Source organism: Petromyzon marinus, unplaced genomic scaffold (assembly GCF_048934315.1).
Source record: "Petromyzon marinus isolate PM22_M1 ecotype Great Lakes invasive population unplaced genomic scaffold, UKy_Petmar_22M1.pri1.0 PM_Scaffold_57, whole genome shotgun sequence".
NCBI lineage: Eukaryota > Metazoa > Chordata > Hyperoartia > Petromyzontiformes > Petromyzontidae > Petromyzon > Petromyzon marinus.
In genome coordinates, this window is record NW_027423579.1 from 470,046 (window position 1) to 482,252 (window position 12,207).

Sequence of the window (12,207 nt, forward strand, 5' to 3'; positions counted from 1 at the left end):
GTGTATGGATGACCAAAGTGTAGTATGATAGTGCTTGCATTACATGTTTGAGACCAAGCAGACCTTTTTAATTTGAGTACACAATAGCAATGTTTAATGTCGAAAGATTATGCATCTTTAAAATATACAACTTTTGTACAAGTCATCCCTTATTTCATAAGGCTCACACTTTATTCTCAAATATATCAATGTATTACTGCAAATACAGAAAGCATGCATATTGAAGCAGTTTATAGGTTTCAGGTGTATACAAATAAAGGCAAAATAACACCGTGGCACAGTTATCCAATGGGCAAGAAAATTGACAATGTACTACATCTTCTAATATTTATACCATGTTTAATTAACTTGGTGGACTTCATCCATGCAATGGACAGATGCAGTCACGTATACTTAAAGTGTTTCGATTAAAATTTTCGGCATTCTACCAATTCCAGCAACATGTTTGCTTTAACACAAGGGTTAAAAACTGTGGAAGCATTAAATATTGGATTTTTTCAGCTGTTTTTAAAGCTGCCTAAAGCAGCAGTGGGCATCCCTTGGGCAGTTTTGCATTTCATTGAAAGGCAGGCTCACTAGAGCTAAATTATCAATATTAAAATACATTAAATTGTATTACCAATTATTTTCTGTGGCTGTAACATCACATACTATTTACAATAAAGCCTACCATAGGTTAATGTTACTTAAGTTAATTGAAAAAGATTCAAGTCGTATGCAATTAAAACACTTTTATACATTGTCCTAACTTTAACGCCAACGGGAATATTGTACAACAGCAAAAATACATTTACAGATCAATGATGGTACGTGTCAGATAATGTAGGGCGTAGTACCACCAATAATGAAGCACTTGATTATGTCTGGTTAAGGTTGCTCATATGTACAGTAGTGGTTGGTATATTGTATTTCAGCATGTTCCTATTTGGCTGCTTTTCGAGTGATGAGGGTACCCAAACAGACAGACGGGGTTTCTGCTATCAGAAGCTGCTGCCAAAAGTCGTTTCGTCTGTAAACTTGGCACCACCCAGCTGCACCTTCAAAATTAATTTTGGAGCTATACTGGGTGCAAAATGTCCCCTTTAGTTAAGCTGAAATCTCGTGATTATCCCCTGAGTATTTATTTTCCCAAATGTCAAGCAAGTATTGCAACACCAACAGCAGGTAATGCACCATCACTTCCAATTAAAAAAAAATGTGCCTGTTAACATCCATTCACAATAAGTCCTAAAAATAGTAAGTCATTCTGAATAAAAAGGATTAGCCTCTCGAGGTTATCGTATATGATCTATCTCTACGCGGTACCTATTACTAAGGCATTTGACAAAAAAACTTGAATATATTTAAGCCAGCAACAGCACACAAATTCCAGTATTTATTTGTGATTAAGAAAATTAATGGTAGCTATATGGAACGCCTCAACGAGACCAACATTTTCAGATGTGCTCGCCCTCCATCGGGCAGAGGAATCCATTTTGGAGTTCTGTTGCAGCTGCGATTAAGTAAATAAAAATGGCCACACATGTGTATTCACATTTGCTATCGAGTAAAATGATGGCATTACTGACTTTTTAGAGGCCACCACAGGACGACTTCCACTCAGTTTAAAAAACAAATTACGTACAATTATCCTGACTTCAATTACCGTTTTGTAAGTTTTATAGCATGATGGTAAAAAGACGTAACAAGCGAGTCCAAGCTCGAGTATTCTTGAAACACTCGCTTGCGTTTTCCTTTTTCACTCCAATACTTCGGGCTCAAGTTCAGGCTCACCCCCCCCGCCCTGCTCGTGCGTCTTTTTGTGGCGGATTAGGCTGTACGATATGCAAAACTTCTTGCCGCAGACGTCGCACACGAATGGCTTCTCCCCGGTGTGCGTCCTTCGGTGGCGCGCCAGGTTGTTGGAGATGATAAATTCCTTTCCGCAGTACTCGCATGTGTACAGCTTCTCCCCAGTGTGCTTGCGCAGGTGCACCCGCATCATGTGCAGGTGGGGAAATGACTCCTCGCACTGCTCGCACTGGAACTCTTTGCCACCGGCGACGTCGATGGTCCTGTATTGCGTGTACGCGCGGTACTTTGACTCGTTTTCCAGACTGTCCTCCGCCCTCTGCAGTGCGTCCAATGCTGCGGCGTTTTCTTGGCTGGAGGTCGGTATCTCGCACGATTGGCCCAGAGAGAGGCTACTATTGTTGCTATTGCTACTGTTATTGTTACTGCCGTGCACGTCTGCATGGTAGGGGAAGCTAGCGTAATTCGAGTGGCTGCCTAAGGGTAAACTTCTGGACACGTAATTTGAAGCACCCAGCTGAGGCTCAACTGGATCAGATTCTATGATCTTCTTGTGACCTGGTGGAATGGAAACATAAAGAGAGCACTGCTGAGAATTATTATTTTTCAAGTTAGCTGCATTTACACCTGCATTGGTAAGTTTGTTAAAATCCCTTATGCTGTATTAATTTGTGGCACAAAAAGCAAAATGTTGGCAGGAAAATAATTAGACACTTAATAATCCAAATACGGCTGATGTGACAGACCATGTGCTTTGCGATGCTGATTTCAGAATAGTTTAATCTGAGAACTAAAAGTGATGCATCATTGTACAATTAAACCTGCCTCACCATAAGCACCATCACTATTCCTCAAATGCAGAAGAGCTAGTGCAATTGTTCTGAAGCCTGGGTTTCATAAACTGCAGTCTTTGCATTGTCTGCCTTCCACATGAACCAATATTTCCCATTCAAACACAAATAGGCTGAGATACGCTACACACCGTTGATGATTGGTAAACACGTCTCATATTATATACATATGTTCCAATTCAAATTTAGAGAATCTTAATTTGAATTAGTGCCCTTTCTCACACAGGACACGTTTACAAGGTCAGGCACCTTGCAGGGTGTAGCGTTAACATGTATGGGTCATGAGAAATGGCGTTTGAGAAATGCAGTTTTAACAAATGCAAGGCCAACTTTAAATCTGTTGCACCCACAATTACAGAATGCCCAAAATTAACATACCACACTTGTGCAGACACGATCCAAAATGTCCAGATGATCCCATAAAGCCTGGTCTTAAAAACAAGCCGAGCCTATTTGAAGGTGCCCCCAATCCCTCATACTAACATGACTGTTTGCACACCAACAAAGTATTGAGCAGATTAACTTTTATTGATGCCTATTGAAATGTACGCGGTAAATGATTAAGGAAATACTTTTTTTAAGTATATATCAACAGCACTTGAAAAAAGGTCCTATTATATAACTGACTGCACGTGGAAATATTAAAGTATAGTAAAGAGAAACACTGAAAACAATTCAGTGGCAAAGGAAATTGTTCATTCAAGCCCACCATCTCAATGTACATCCTTTAATAAAAAAAAAAACTTTCACTTATAAACATGAACACCTTCCTCCCAACTCTTGAAGCAGAATCTCCCCAACTAAAGTAAAGCTCTCCAATTGGCCTGACGGAGCCAGATGTGACGCCTACGGGAGACCGTGCGTCTTCATGTGACAGGAAAGGCCATAGGACCTGGAGAAGCGCTTCCCACACAGCTGACAGGCAAACGGCTTCTCGCCTGTATGCGTGCGCCGGTGTCGCACCAGGTCGTGCGAGGCGAGGAAGCGCTTGCCGCAGTGCTCGCAAGCGTGCGGCCGCACACCTGAATGCTTGCGCTCGTGCGCCACTAGGTACCACTTGCGTTTAAAGCACGTGCCGCACTCCTGACAGATGAACGGCTGGTCACCTGTGTCACTCCTGCGCCGTTTGGCAGCCCGGGGTGGTGCCGACCCCGCACGGCCACCGCCGCTGCCCTGCGATTGAATACGCGACCTCGACGCCCAAGGCGAGGCAGCGCCGGGTGGAAAAGCGGCCACGGGGGAGGACCAGCTGCCAGCCTCACCACCGCTTCCCCGGTTTGCCAACTCAGCCCGCCGGTGCAGCGCCGCTTGCCGCTCCGTCATGCGGCGCCCAGTCTCAGATGGATGCCGCGAAGATTCAGAATAGCCACCATCATCGGCTTCAGTTTCATTTTCACCGCTTTGATTCCAGCTGTTTGCTAAAATGGACAAATTAGTAGTTTATACGTGTATGTAACTATAAATAAATGTACATGTACACTTGTTCACCAAATGTTAGATTGAATTTATAATGAATCGTTTACCATTAGTGTGATCGATTAATCTCTTCCTGCTTTTAACCCATTGAGACCCTTACAAAATATGTAGGGTTCTTTGGTTGCTTGTTAATTACGAGCTTGGATGATCAGTTGTGCCTAGATTTGTATTAATTCCTTTAAAGTAAAAGTTACGGTTTTCTCATTCAAAGTGGCATGTTCTATTCTGTTGGAATAAAACATTTTAATTTTTGATGAGAACGTGGAAAAAAGGTTTGCTTTTTTATGACTTATTAGTCCCCTGGACTTTGATGTATAATTTCAAATTGTTTAAGGTTAAAGACCAGTGTCCACCTGCTCAAACGAGCACTGAGCAGAGCCCATGGCATGCATTCCACATTGCTATAGCAGGAACAAAAGAGCTACTCTGTTACATCCCAACAATTTAAATAACCACAAGAAAGGTGGCCTCGGTTAAAATCTCACAACTATGAGCCTGCTGATGTCAATCGAGTTACACTGCAGCCATAATAAAAATCAATTTACCTGCTGAAGCTTGCCCAGTTTCTAGCTTCACATCCTTCACACGGTAGTCACCATCGGCTGTTTCTACCACTTCTTGTAAACCATGCGAATCTTCTGGGAAGCTCCCAACATCACCTGGGCAGCAGGTTATCCGTTAGCCTGCACCATCATTAGAAGGTGAAAACACTAACAACATCAAAAGGATAACTGTAAATATACCTCTAGCTTGAGCGTTGTCATAATGTTCCATTTTGACGTTGTAACCACTCCATTCCTGTTCTGTCCCTTCCATGTCCTCCAGATCAGTGGCCTGCTGGACTGCTTCAGATTCTGACTTGCCCCCTAGACACAGCAGTGCACATGCTCTCGTAACTGAAGCCCAACTCAAATGAGATGGTTTCATTAGACGATAACGGTTTTAGACTAGAAAACATTAAAAAGCAGCTCATTGATGAACACAGCTCGGCAATTCGATCACAATGTAATACATTAAGTTAGCAGAACATTTATATGTTTCACACTTATAAGAGCTCGTATCAAACTACAGACTTATTCATGCATTTATTTTTTTACTAGCTTGTTTGCCCGTCCAAAGACGTGGTGTATATTGCAGTATATCTGAAATATTAAATAGAAAAATTGTTCAGCTCATGATTATTAATGAGGGGGGGGTTGCCCCATATGGAGTGACGTCACCCGCTCATGGTTATTGGGGAGGGGTGCGACATGTGGAGTGACGTCACCCGCTCATGATCATTAATGAGGGGGGGGACTTCATGTGGAGTGGCGTCACGCACGGGACACACACATTCTTGGCTCATTATATAGTTTTTATAGACAATAACACTACTGCATTGGCAAGATTGTCCCAGAAAGTTTGACGAAAAGAATGGCAATAAATGTTAACAATGCTTAATTACGACTATGAGCCAAGAATGTCTGTGTGTAAAGCACGTGACGTCACTCCACATGCCGCAGCCCTCTCCGTCATTAATATTCATGAGCGGGTGGAATTTTACACTTGCGCAGGTCGAGTAGAATTTTTTTCTCGCAAATTCACTTTAAGTTTGACGTTTCTTTATTGAAAGTGAATCGAATAATTATACGCAGTGGATTTGGTGTCTTTATTTCTTCAGCACTTGAGGCAAAAGGTAAGTCTAATTTATGCTTCTACATTATGGTAAATTAGACATTTCTCGGTGATTTTCCAGATATTGTATCAAATTCCAATTTATTTCAACCCCAGCGACCGAAAGCAGAAGAGAATAAAGTATTAGAGCAGTGAATTTGAACAAATTGAAGGTCAGTTATATACAGTGTTACAGTGACATGAAGTGAGGTGTTTTATGACGTAGTTTTGTGCAAGAATTACTGTCATTAATACAGTGCTACAGTTAAGTGTTTTATGACTTCATTTTGTGCCAGATTCACTGCCATTAATACAGTGCTACAGTGGAATGCAGTGAAGTGTTTGATGACATACTGCCATAAAAGTTAAACAAGATACAATTATACTCTGCTAAATTTTTTCGTAAATATTACAGCTTCAATCCTAGGAAGGGCAAAACGCTAGTATTAATAGATTGCTATTCATCATGTTAATACAAATTAACTGAACCAGGAGTTCCAGCAGTGTAATTAACCAAAACAAATATGCTATTTAAATTCCAACCGATCCAAAACTTTACAATGTGAAACTCTGTAAACGCATGCATATATGTAGATACATGAACAGGCACACAAGATAGTGGTGCCGATTCATGGAAGTCAAAAAGTAGTGGCATGACGTCACTGAAGTTTACCATCTTCCCAAGACTGGGACTGGTTGTCTTGTGCATCCTCAGGGGGTCCATCAGGCACTGCAGGGGCATCAGTCTCATAGACTTCTCCTCCATCTGAAAACGCAATTTAAAGCAAAACAAAGATGACTTATTGAGGTGTTTCATTACTCTTTCAACAATACATATATGTACTCACCTACATTAATAATACATTGAGCATTCTGTAAAGTATGAAAAGTAAAACCACAAAATATAACATTCAGTCCCTGTCTTCATATCGTGTTTGATAGCATGAGTGTACACATCTTTATGGAAACCATAATAAGCGTTATTTTGCCTATATGCATACACCAATATGCACATATTGACCAACTACTGGATAGTGAACTGGGGAGACTTTTGAATTATTAATAAGTTGTACATTTTCAGTTGTGAAGCTGTAGATCCTTGATATCTGTGAACGAATTAAAAAGGTGTTTGGTATTCTTTGGGTCTATCGGTAAAATCACGTAGAGAGGTTAAAAGAAAATAACCAACACAGAAAAAAATGTATTTTAACCTATCTACGTTACTTTACCGAAAGACCCAAAGAATATGAATTCCTGTAGTCACGAAAGCTTTAAGTCAAGATTTAGGTGTTTGGTAATTTTGTTTAAAACAAAAACTAAATGACACAGCCATTTCAAACCGTCTCTCCATGCTCAAACAAGCATAATGTGGTGCTTATCTCCTCTGGCAATCCTGAGGAGATATAATTTCACAATCATATTGATGGGACAAGTCTTGCTACAGGATAATTGCCTTTCACAGTGACACTAATTTAATCAACCCCACAGGGTGGATGGGTTGAGTCAACCCCCAATCGGAATTTGAACTTATGACCTTTGAATTGTGAGTTGAGCACTTTGACCTCAGCACCAATCAGCCAGACAATAGCCACAGTAAAGTTGCATTTCTTTGGCTGTTTTGTGATTAACAATACCGTCTTCTTGTAAATACGGGCTCAGGCCTTCTTCCACAGCATTAGGGTAGAGTGCAGGCTCCAGGCAGCTGAACCTCTCGGCCGACTGCAGCAGCTCCTGGCTCAGACTGTTGAGCATGAGGACGATGGCGTCCAGGAGGCCGCTGAGAAACGGTTGGAAAGCAGTGGCTGCCGCAGTGGCCTGGAGGACTCCTCCAGCTCCCCCTGCTCCGTCGTGGCGCTTGGGAGACGAGGCCTCGGTGACGCGGCGCAGCACAGCGTAGAAGGCGAAGGGCAGCCGCTCCCTGGCAGCAGCGAACAGCTCAGCCCTGACGTGGGGCTGCTCGGCGCACGCCAGGAACGCCTCGTAGTCGCCGATGCCCAGCTCCCTGTCCACGGCCTCGGCCACGCTGAGGCTCACGCCGTGAGCGGCCAGCCACGCGGGGAAGTCCTGCCGCGGGTTGATGCTCGACACTGCCGCCGCCACTGCTGCGGCGGCCATGGTTGACTTTGAGAGCAGCTACAAAAAAGTTTTTCATTAAAACTTGAGCAGGTGCATCCTAAACACAGTGCAGACCACGATTAATGTTGTTCAACTGGCTGAATGTATTGTAAGATGAGAAGGAACCCACAATCACATATTGACATGGACCAGCATTAAACATTTTGGGTACTGGCAAAGGTAAATTTGGAAATGAGAGTCTAAACTTTAAATAACTTAACGTGTAGCCTTTTACACCATTGGAACCTCCTTTGCCAGTAGCAAAATGTGATCATTGGTTTTTTACCCTTTTATCTGGCGTCATCTGGTCCAACACCGTGGTGAGACTAGGCTCTAAGGAAAGCTGTCTCGGGTGTGGACCAATCAACTTCAAGGACAGAGCATACATTATCAGAGTTATGTGTTTTTTTGTTTGTGGTGAATGCAAACATGACTCCTTATAAAAAAAAGGGTGTCAGTTTTGTTGCCAGATAAAAGGGTAAAAAAACTATTATCGTGTAGCCCTTTCTCAATCTACCGTTGGATGAGGCCCTTCTTTTGCCATGTCGGTCATGGGTTTTATGACCATAGCTCACCACATTAGTCAGTGTGGATTTGTGAAGGGTTCAGGACGCCTAAAACCGGTACAGGTTTCAATATCTTACTGGAAATTAGAACTGACATGCTGTGAATTTCGAGTCAGGTGCGAGATACTTGCATAAATGCAAACCAAATATTAATCACCTTGCTGGCTACTCTACGAATCCCAGCAAGATATAATTTACCGAGAGAAGTGTAGCCAGCCTCCTTAAAAGCAGACGTCTTTTTTCTAACATCTGAAGAAACCTCACAACTGTGCGTGCCAATGGCAAATGCCAACTTGTTACCACCCAATAACACATTCTGCGAATGAATAAACACGATACGGAACTTAAAACTAGATTATTATGTAACCGCTGCGTTGCGCGATGGCCAAGGAGATGGCAATATGTCAAGTGGGTTCATGAATCTCACTGTGCAGACTTTTCAATGCTATTCTTTCGTACGCGTGATATTTCTCCACGTCCTTAAGCGTCCCTGCCGCATTCATGGAACTGACCAAACATGCCAAAGCAGGAACTTATCAAAACTCGGTTCAGCTTTCTTTAATAAAGGTCGTAATTCAAAGACAAGTCTTCACCAATAGGGGGTTAATTTTACTTTCATAAAAAAATTAGGCCATGGCCCACATTTTCCATAAATACTGCATTGCGTTCAACGTACGTTATTTAAGAGCAGTTCCGCTTAACACCAAGAAACGTTGTGGATATCGAAGAAATGCGCCAACAATAACCCTCTTCCACTATACACGTGGGCCGAATGAGACAATGCTACCAGCACTGCTTCACACGAGTGAAGTTGTCCGTGGGTAGCTCAAAATAAGACTTTAAATCGGTGATACTTTCTACATCGCAATACGCGCGAAAGGTTAGGTTAGCGCCGCACTTAATTCATTGTACTATTGCGAATTTCATCTCAGGGCAGTAATTGGGGCCCTCGCTAGACTAGCTCAACTCGCTTCTCTCCAATCTGCCCGCCTGCCCTACTTAAAAACACCCCAACCCCGCCTTCGCGGCTATCACAAAACGCGTTAAAACAATTACACATCGGGTCGGTCGCATTTATCACCACCGACACGAACGAGATCGAGCGAAACAAACGAATAGAAGGGGGTTGGGAGGGTTGGTGGTGAAAAACCGCGGCAAAACCCTCACAACGGCAAGTCGAGGCCCCGGCGGTAGCAGCAACCAGCAAAGCCGTGGGCCTCCCCCAGCACCACCGCCAACCACTTCCAGCACCAGACACCTCAGGCCCTCTTGCAATCTCTACAGCGCATAAGGATACCGCGGGCGACACGCACGCACGCGATTGGTCGTAGTAATGGGGGAGGGGGGGGGAGCGTGAGCGCGCGCGCGCGCTCAGGCTGGCCAATTGTAAAGCGGATTGTTTGGATGGGGGCGGGGCTGGAGAGAGAGAGAGGCGGCGCTTGACAACGCCGTCCAATCGCGAGGCGTAAAATCGCCCGGTGGCACCTATGCCGGGTGGGAAATGTAATTTCCTTTCTGGCGCCCCCTCCCCGCGCGCCCCGCGCGCGTTTCTGGGTCACGTGCTTTCGTGTTTGGGATTCTTGGGTTGCGGCCACGCGCTGTTGTGTGCTGGAACGCGTTAAGGAGTTCGTTCGCTATCTGTTCCCCAAACCCCTAGGCTAATAAGAACATTAAAAAAACAATGATAATCAATACACTTTTCATTTGTTTGCGTTCAAGTTCAATGTGTGTATGATAAAAGTAAATGGATTAATATAAATGCGTGCTCATATTAAAACCATTTTTTTGTACGAGTTGTAGACCACGTGCATATTTGTCCCTTCGATGTATATGAACTTCAACATTGGTCATTAACACTGGCCTTAACATGAATAACATAAAAGGTGAAGTTTCGGGCAATGACCCTTTTTCATACCACACGAAAGATTGCCCTTTTAAAGATGAACACAGTTAAGTATGCATAGCTGAAGCCATGCAAAATTATGTTCCGATAAAACACGTGATGGTAAAATTCACAGCATTATACAATGGCAACTCGAGACATGGTTCAAAACACACACTCCAAAATATGGACATGTTTTCCATTAAAAAAATGATTGATTGCATATACTGGCTATTTCACATTTATTATCATATCTGACGCAATCTCTTGTGTAGCATTGAACAATCATTGCTTCAATGAAATCATGGATGTATACTAAAATATTTGAACGAAACGTGTTATTTGTTTATTAACTATTTGGTGGAACGAACTATACATCCAAATAAATGTTTACTCAAGTAAAACAAATTATTAATATCTTTAAAATATAAACAAAGTCAACTGCAAATATAAATCTATTTTTCAGAATATTGACTTGAAACCTATCTCCAGGATTTGAACATGTCAAGGACGTTTGGAGAGGGAAGTTGATTTTTTTCAACAAAGAATTATTTTAAAAATATATAGGCTTTTTTAAATCTCGGTATTAAAAACATAGAAAGCAAACCTTTGAAAGGAAAACATTGATGTTTCGATCGTATCAGAGGGATCAATATCACAATGTGCAAATAATTGATATATCTGAAGCATCTGTTACCGTACTCTTTGTTTCTTTCGGTAAAGTCACGTAGGTAGAAATAAAATAAAATAAATGACGACGTTTCGATCGCAACACAAGCAATACTCATCAGGTGGGACAACCACAGCAAGAAAATGCTGAAGTCGGCAGGAGAGCTGCCGTGGCAAGAGGTATATTAATTATTGAATATTTTCTCTCACATCTCACAATTCTTTTCTCAAATCTCACGTCATTGAATTTTTAAAATATATAATTAACTATGCAATCTGCAAACGTGGAGGTGCATAATTTAAGACGTTTTCGGTTAAAAATGAGAGTTTATACATCTCATTACATATATTGATTTTTCTCAAAATTTCATTTTTATATCTACGTATTGCTGGTAACATGATACATTATAAATATGTGCACAGTATGAGTATTAGGTAATACATGTTTGTGGCCCGCGGCTCTAAGCAAGTCAATGCGGGCCTAATTTTAATGTTTAGACACCAGTTGTAGGTGATGCCACGTATTGATAAATCTATCATGTGCATGTCTTACCACTGCATATGTTTGAACAATTTGTGCTGCTGTATAGCTCTTGAATGTTTTTTTGAGTTGCACCGCATGTTGTTCAGCACGATGTCTGACGTTTCGTCCCATGTAATGAGAGTTTTCTCAGTTCCAACACAGTACAACCCAAAAACCCAATGGAGAGCCACTTTGTTTTACTCATCCCTGATCTCCATGTAAAATTAATATTAACTGAATGGCTACTATGCATATTTATGAATTTAATGTGTATGTATTTAATGTTTATATTACAATATGTATGATCCATCGGTCATCATTCTTTTTGTAAATGTGTCCTTCCCACCACCAAAACTCAACCACTTTTTTCATAAGCCATGACCTAGCAGTGAAGTGGCCTGTTCGCTTAAGCTACCAGAGGTTCACGGTTTAAGTTCAGCGGCTGCCCTGGTTAATAATGCAGGTGCGCTAAGCAGAAAACACGTGTCACCTGCGTCATAGTTGAGGTTAAAGACAAGGCGATTGCGTGCCGGTATTATATTATCCCAGTAAACATTGAACGTTGGGCCAAGAAGTTGGTCCAACTGTAGTGGAGTAGAAAGGTGCGTATTGCATGGAAACAGAGACAGTGCGGTTTATGTTGGGTCAGCCTGTTGTGAAGGCAAAGTCATTGAGGTTCAT

The 12,207-nt window shown here is 42.1% G+C and overlaps 1 protein-coding gene across 5 annotated transcripts; it reads right to left on the minus strand.

The window, feature by feature from the left end:
* Nucleotides 1-64: 64 nt before the first annotated feature.
* LOC116949686 (uncharacterized) lies at nt 65-9,749 on the minus strand. 5 transcript variants are annotated; one of them, XM_032967270.2, is made up of 7 exons: nt 9,620-9,747; nt 7,406-7,944; nt 6,445-6,537; nt 4,862-4,984; nt 4,664-4,777; nt 3,749-4,060; nt 65-2,349 (listed from the first exon to the last, which is right to left on the minus strand). In XM_032967270.2, exons 2-7 carry the CDS (start codon nt 7,884-7,886, stop codon nt 1,739-1,741), a joined length of 1,734 nt encoding a protein of 577 aa, XP_032823161.1. In that variant the 5' UTR covers nt 7,887-7,944; nt 9,620-9,747; the 3' UTR covers nt 65-1,738. The 5 variants fall into 5 exon arrangements, with proteins under 5 accessions (XP_032823161.1, XP_075920749.1, XP_032823160.1 ...); XM_076064634.1 differs by having other exon boundaries at nt 7,406-7,904; nt 9,129-9,747; XM_032967269.2 differs by having other exon boundaries at nt 7,406-7,904; nt 9,620-9,746.
* Between the last annotated feature and the right edge of the window lie 2,458 nt (nt 9,750-12,207).

Excerpts from the sequence above, each read along its gene's own strand:
- LOC116949686 (XM_032967270.2), bottom strand. The coding sequence starts at position 7,886 with ATGGCCGCCGCAGCAGTGGCGGCGGCAGTGTCGAGCATCAACCCGCGG. Across the intron at positions 6,538-7,405 it reads CCCGTATTTACAAGAAGACG|ATGGAGGAGAAGTCTATGAG; the intron begins GTATTGTTAATC and ends TTGCGTTTTCAG. Across the intron at positions 4,985-6,444 it reads GTCCCAGTCTTGGGAAGATG|GGGGCAAGTCAGAATCTGAA; the intron begins GTAAACTTCAGT and ends TGCTGTGTCTAG.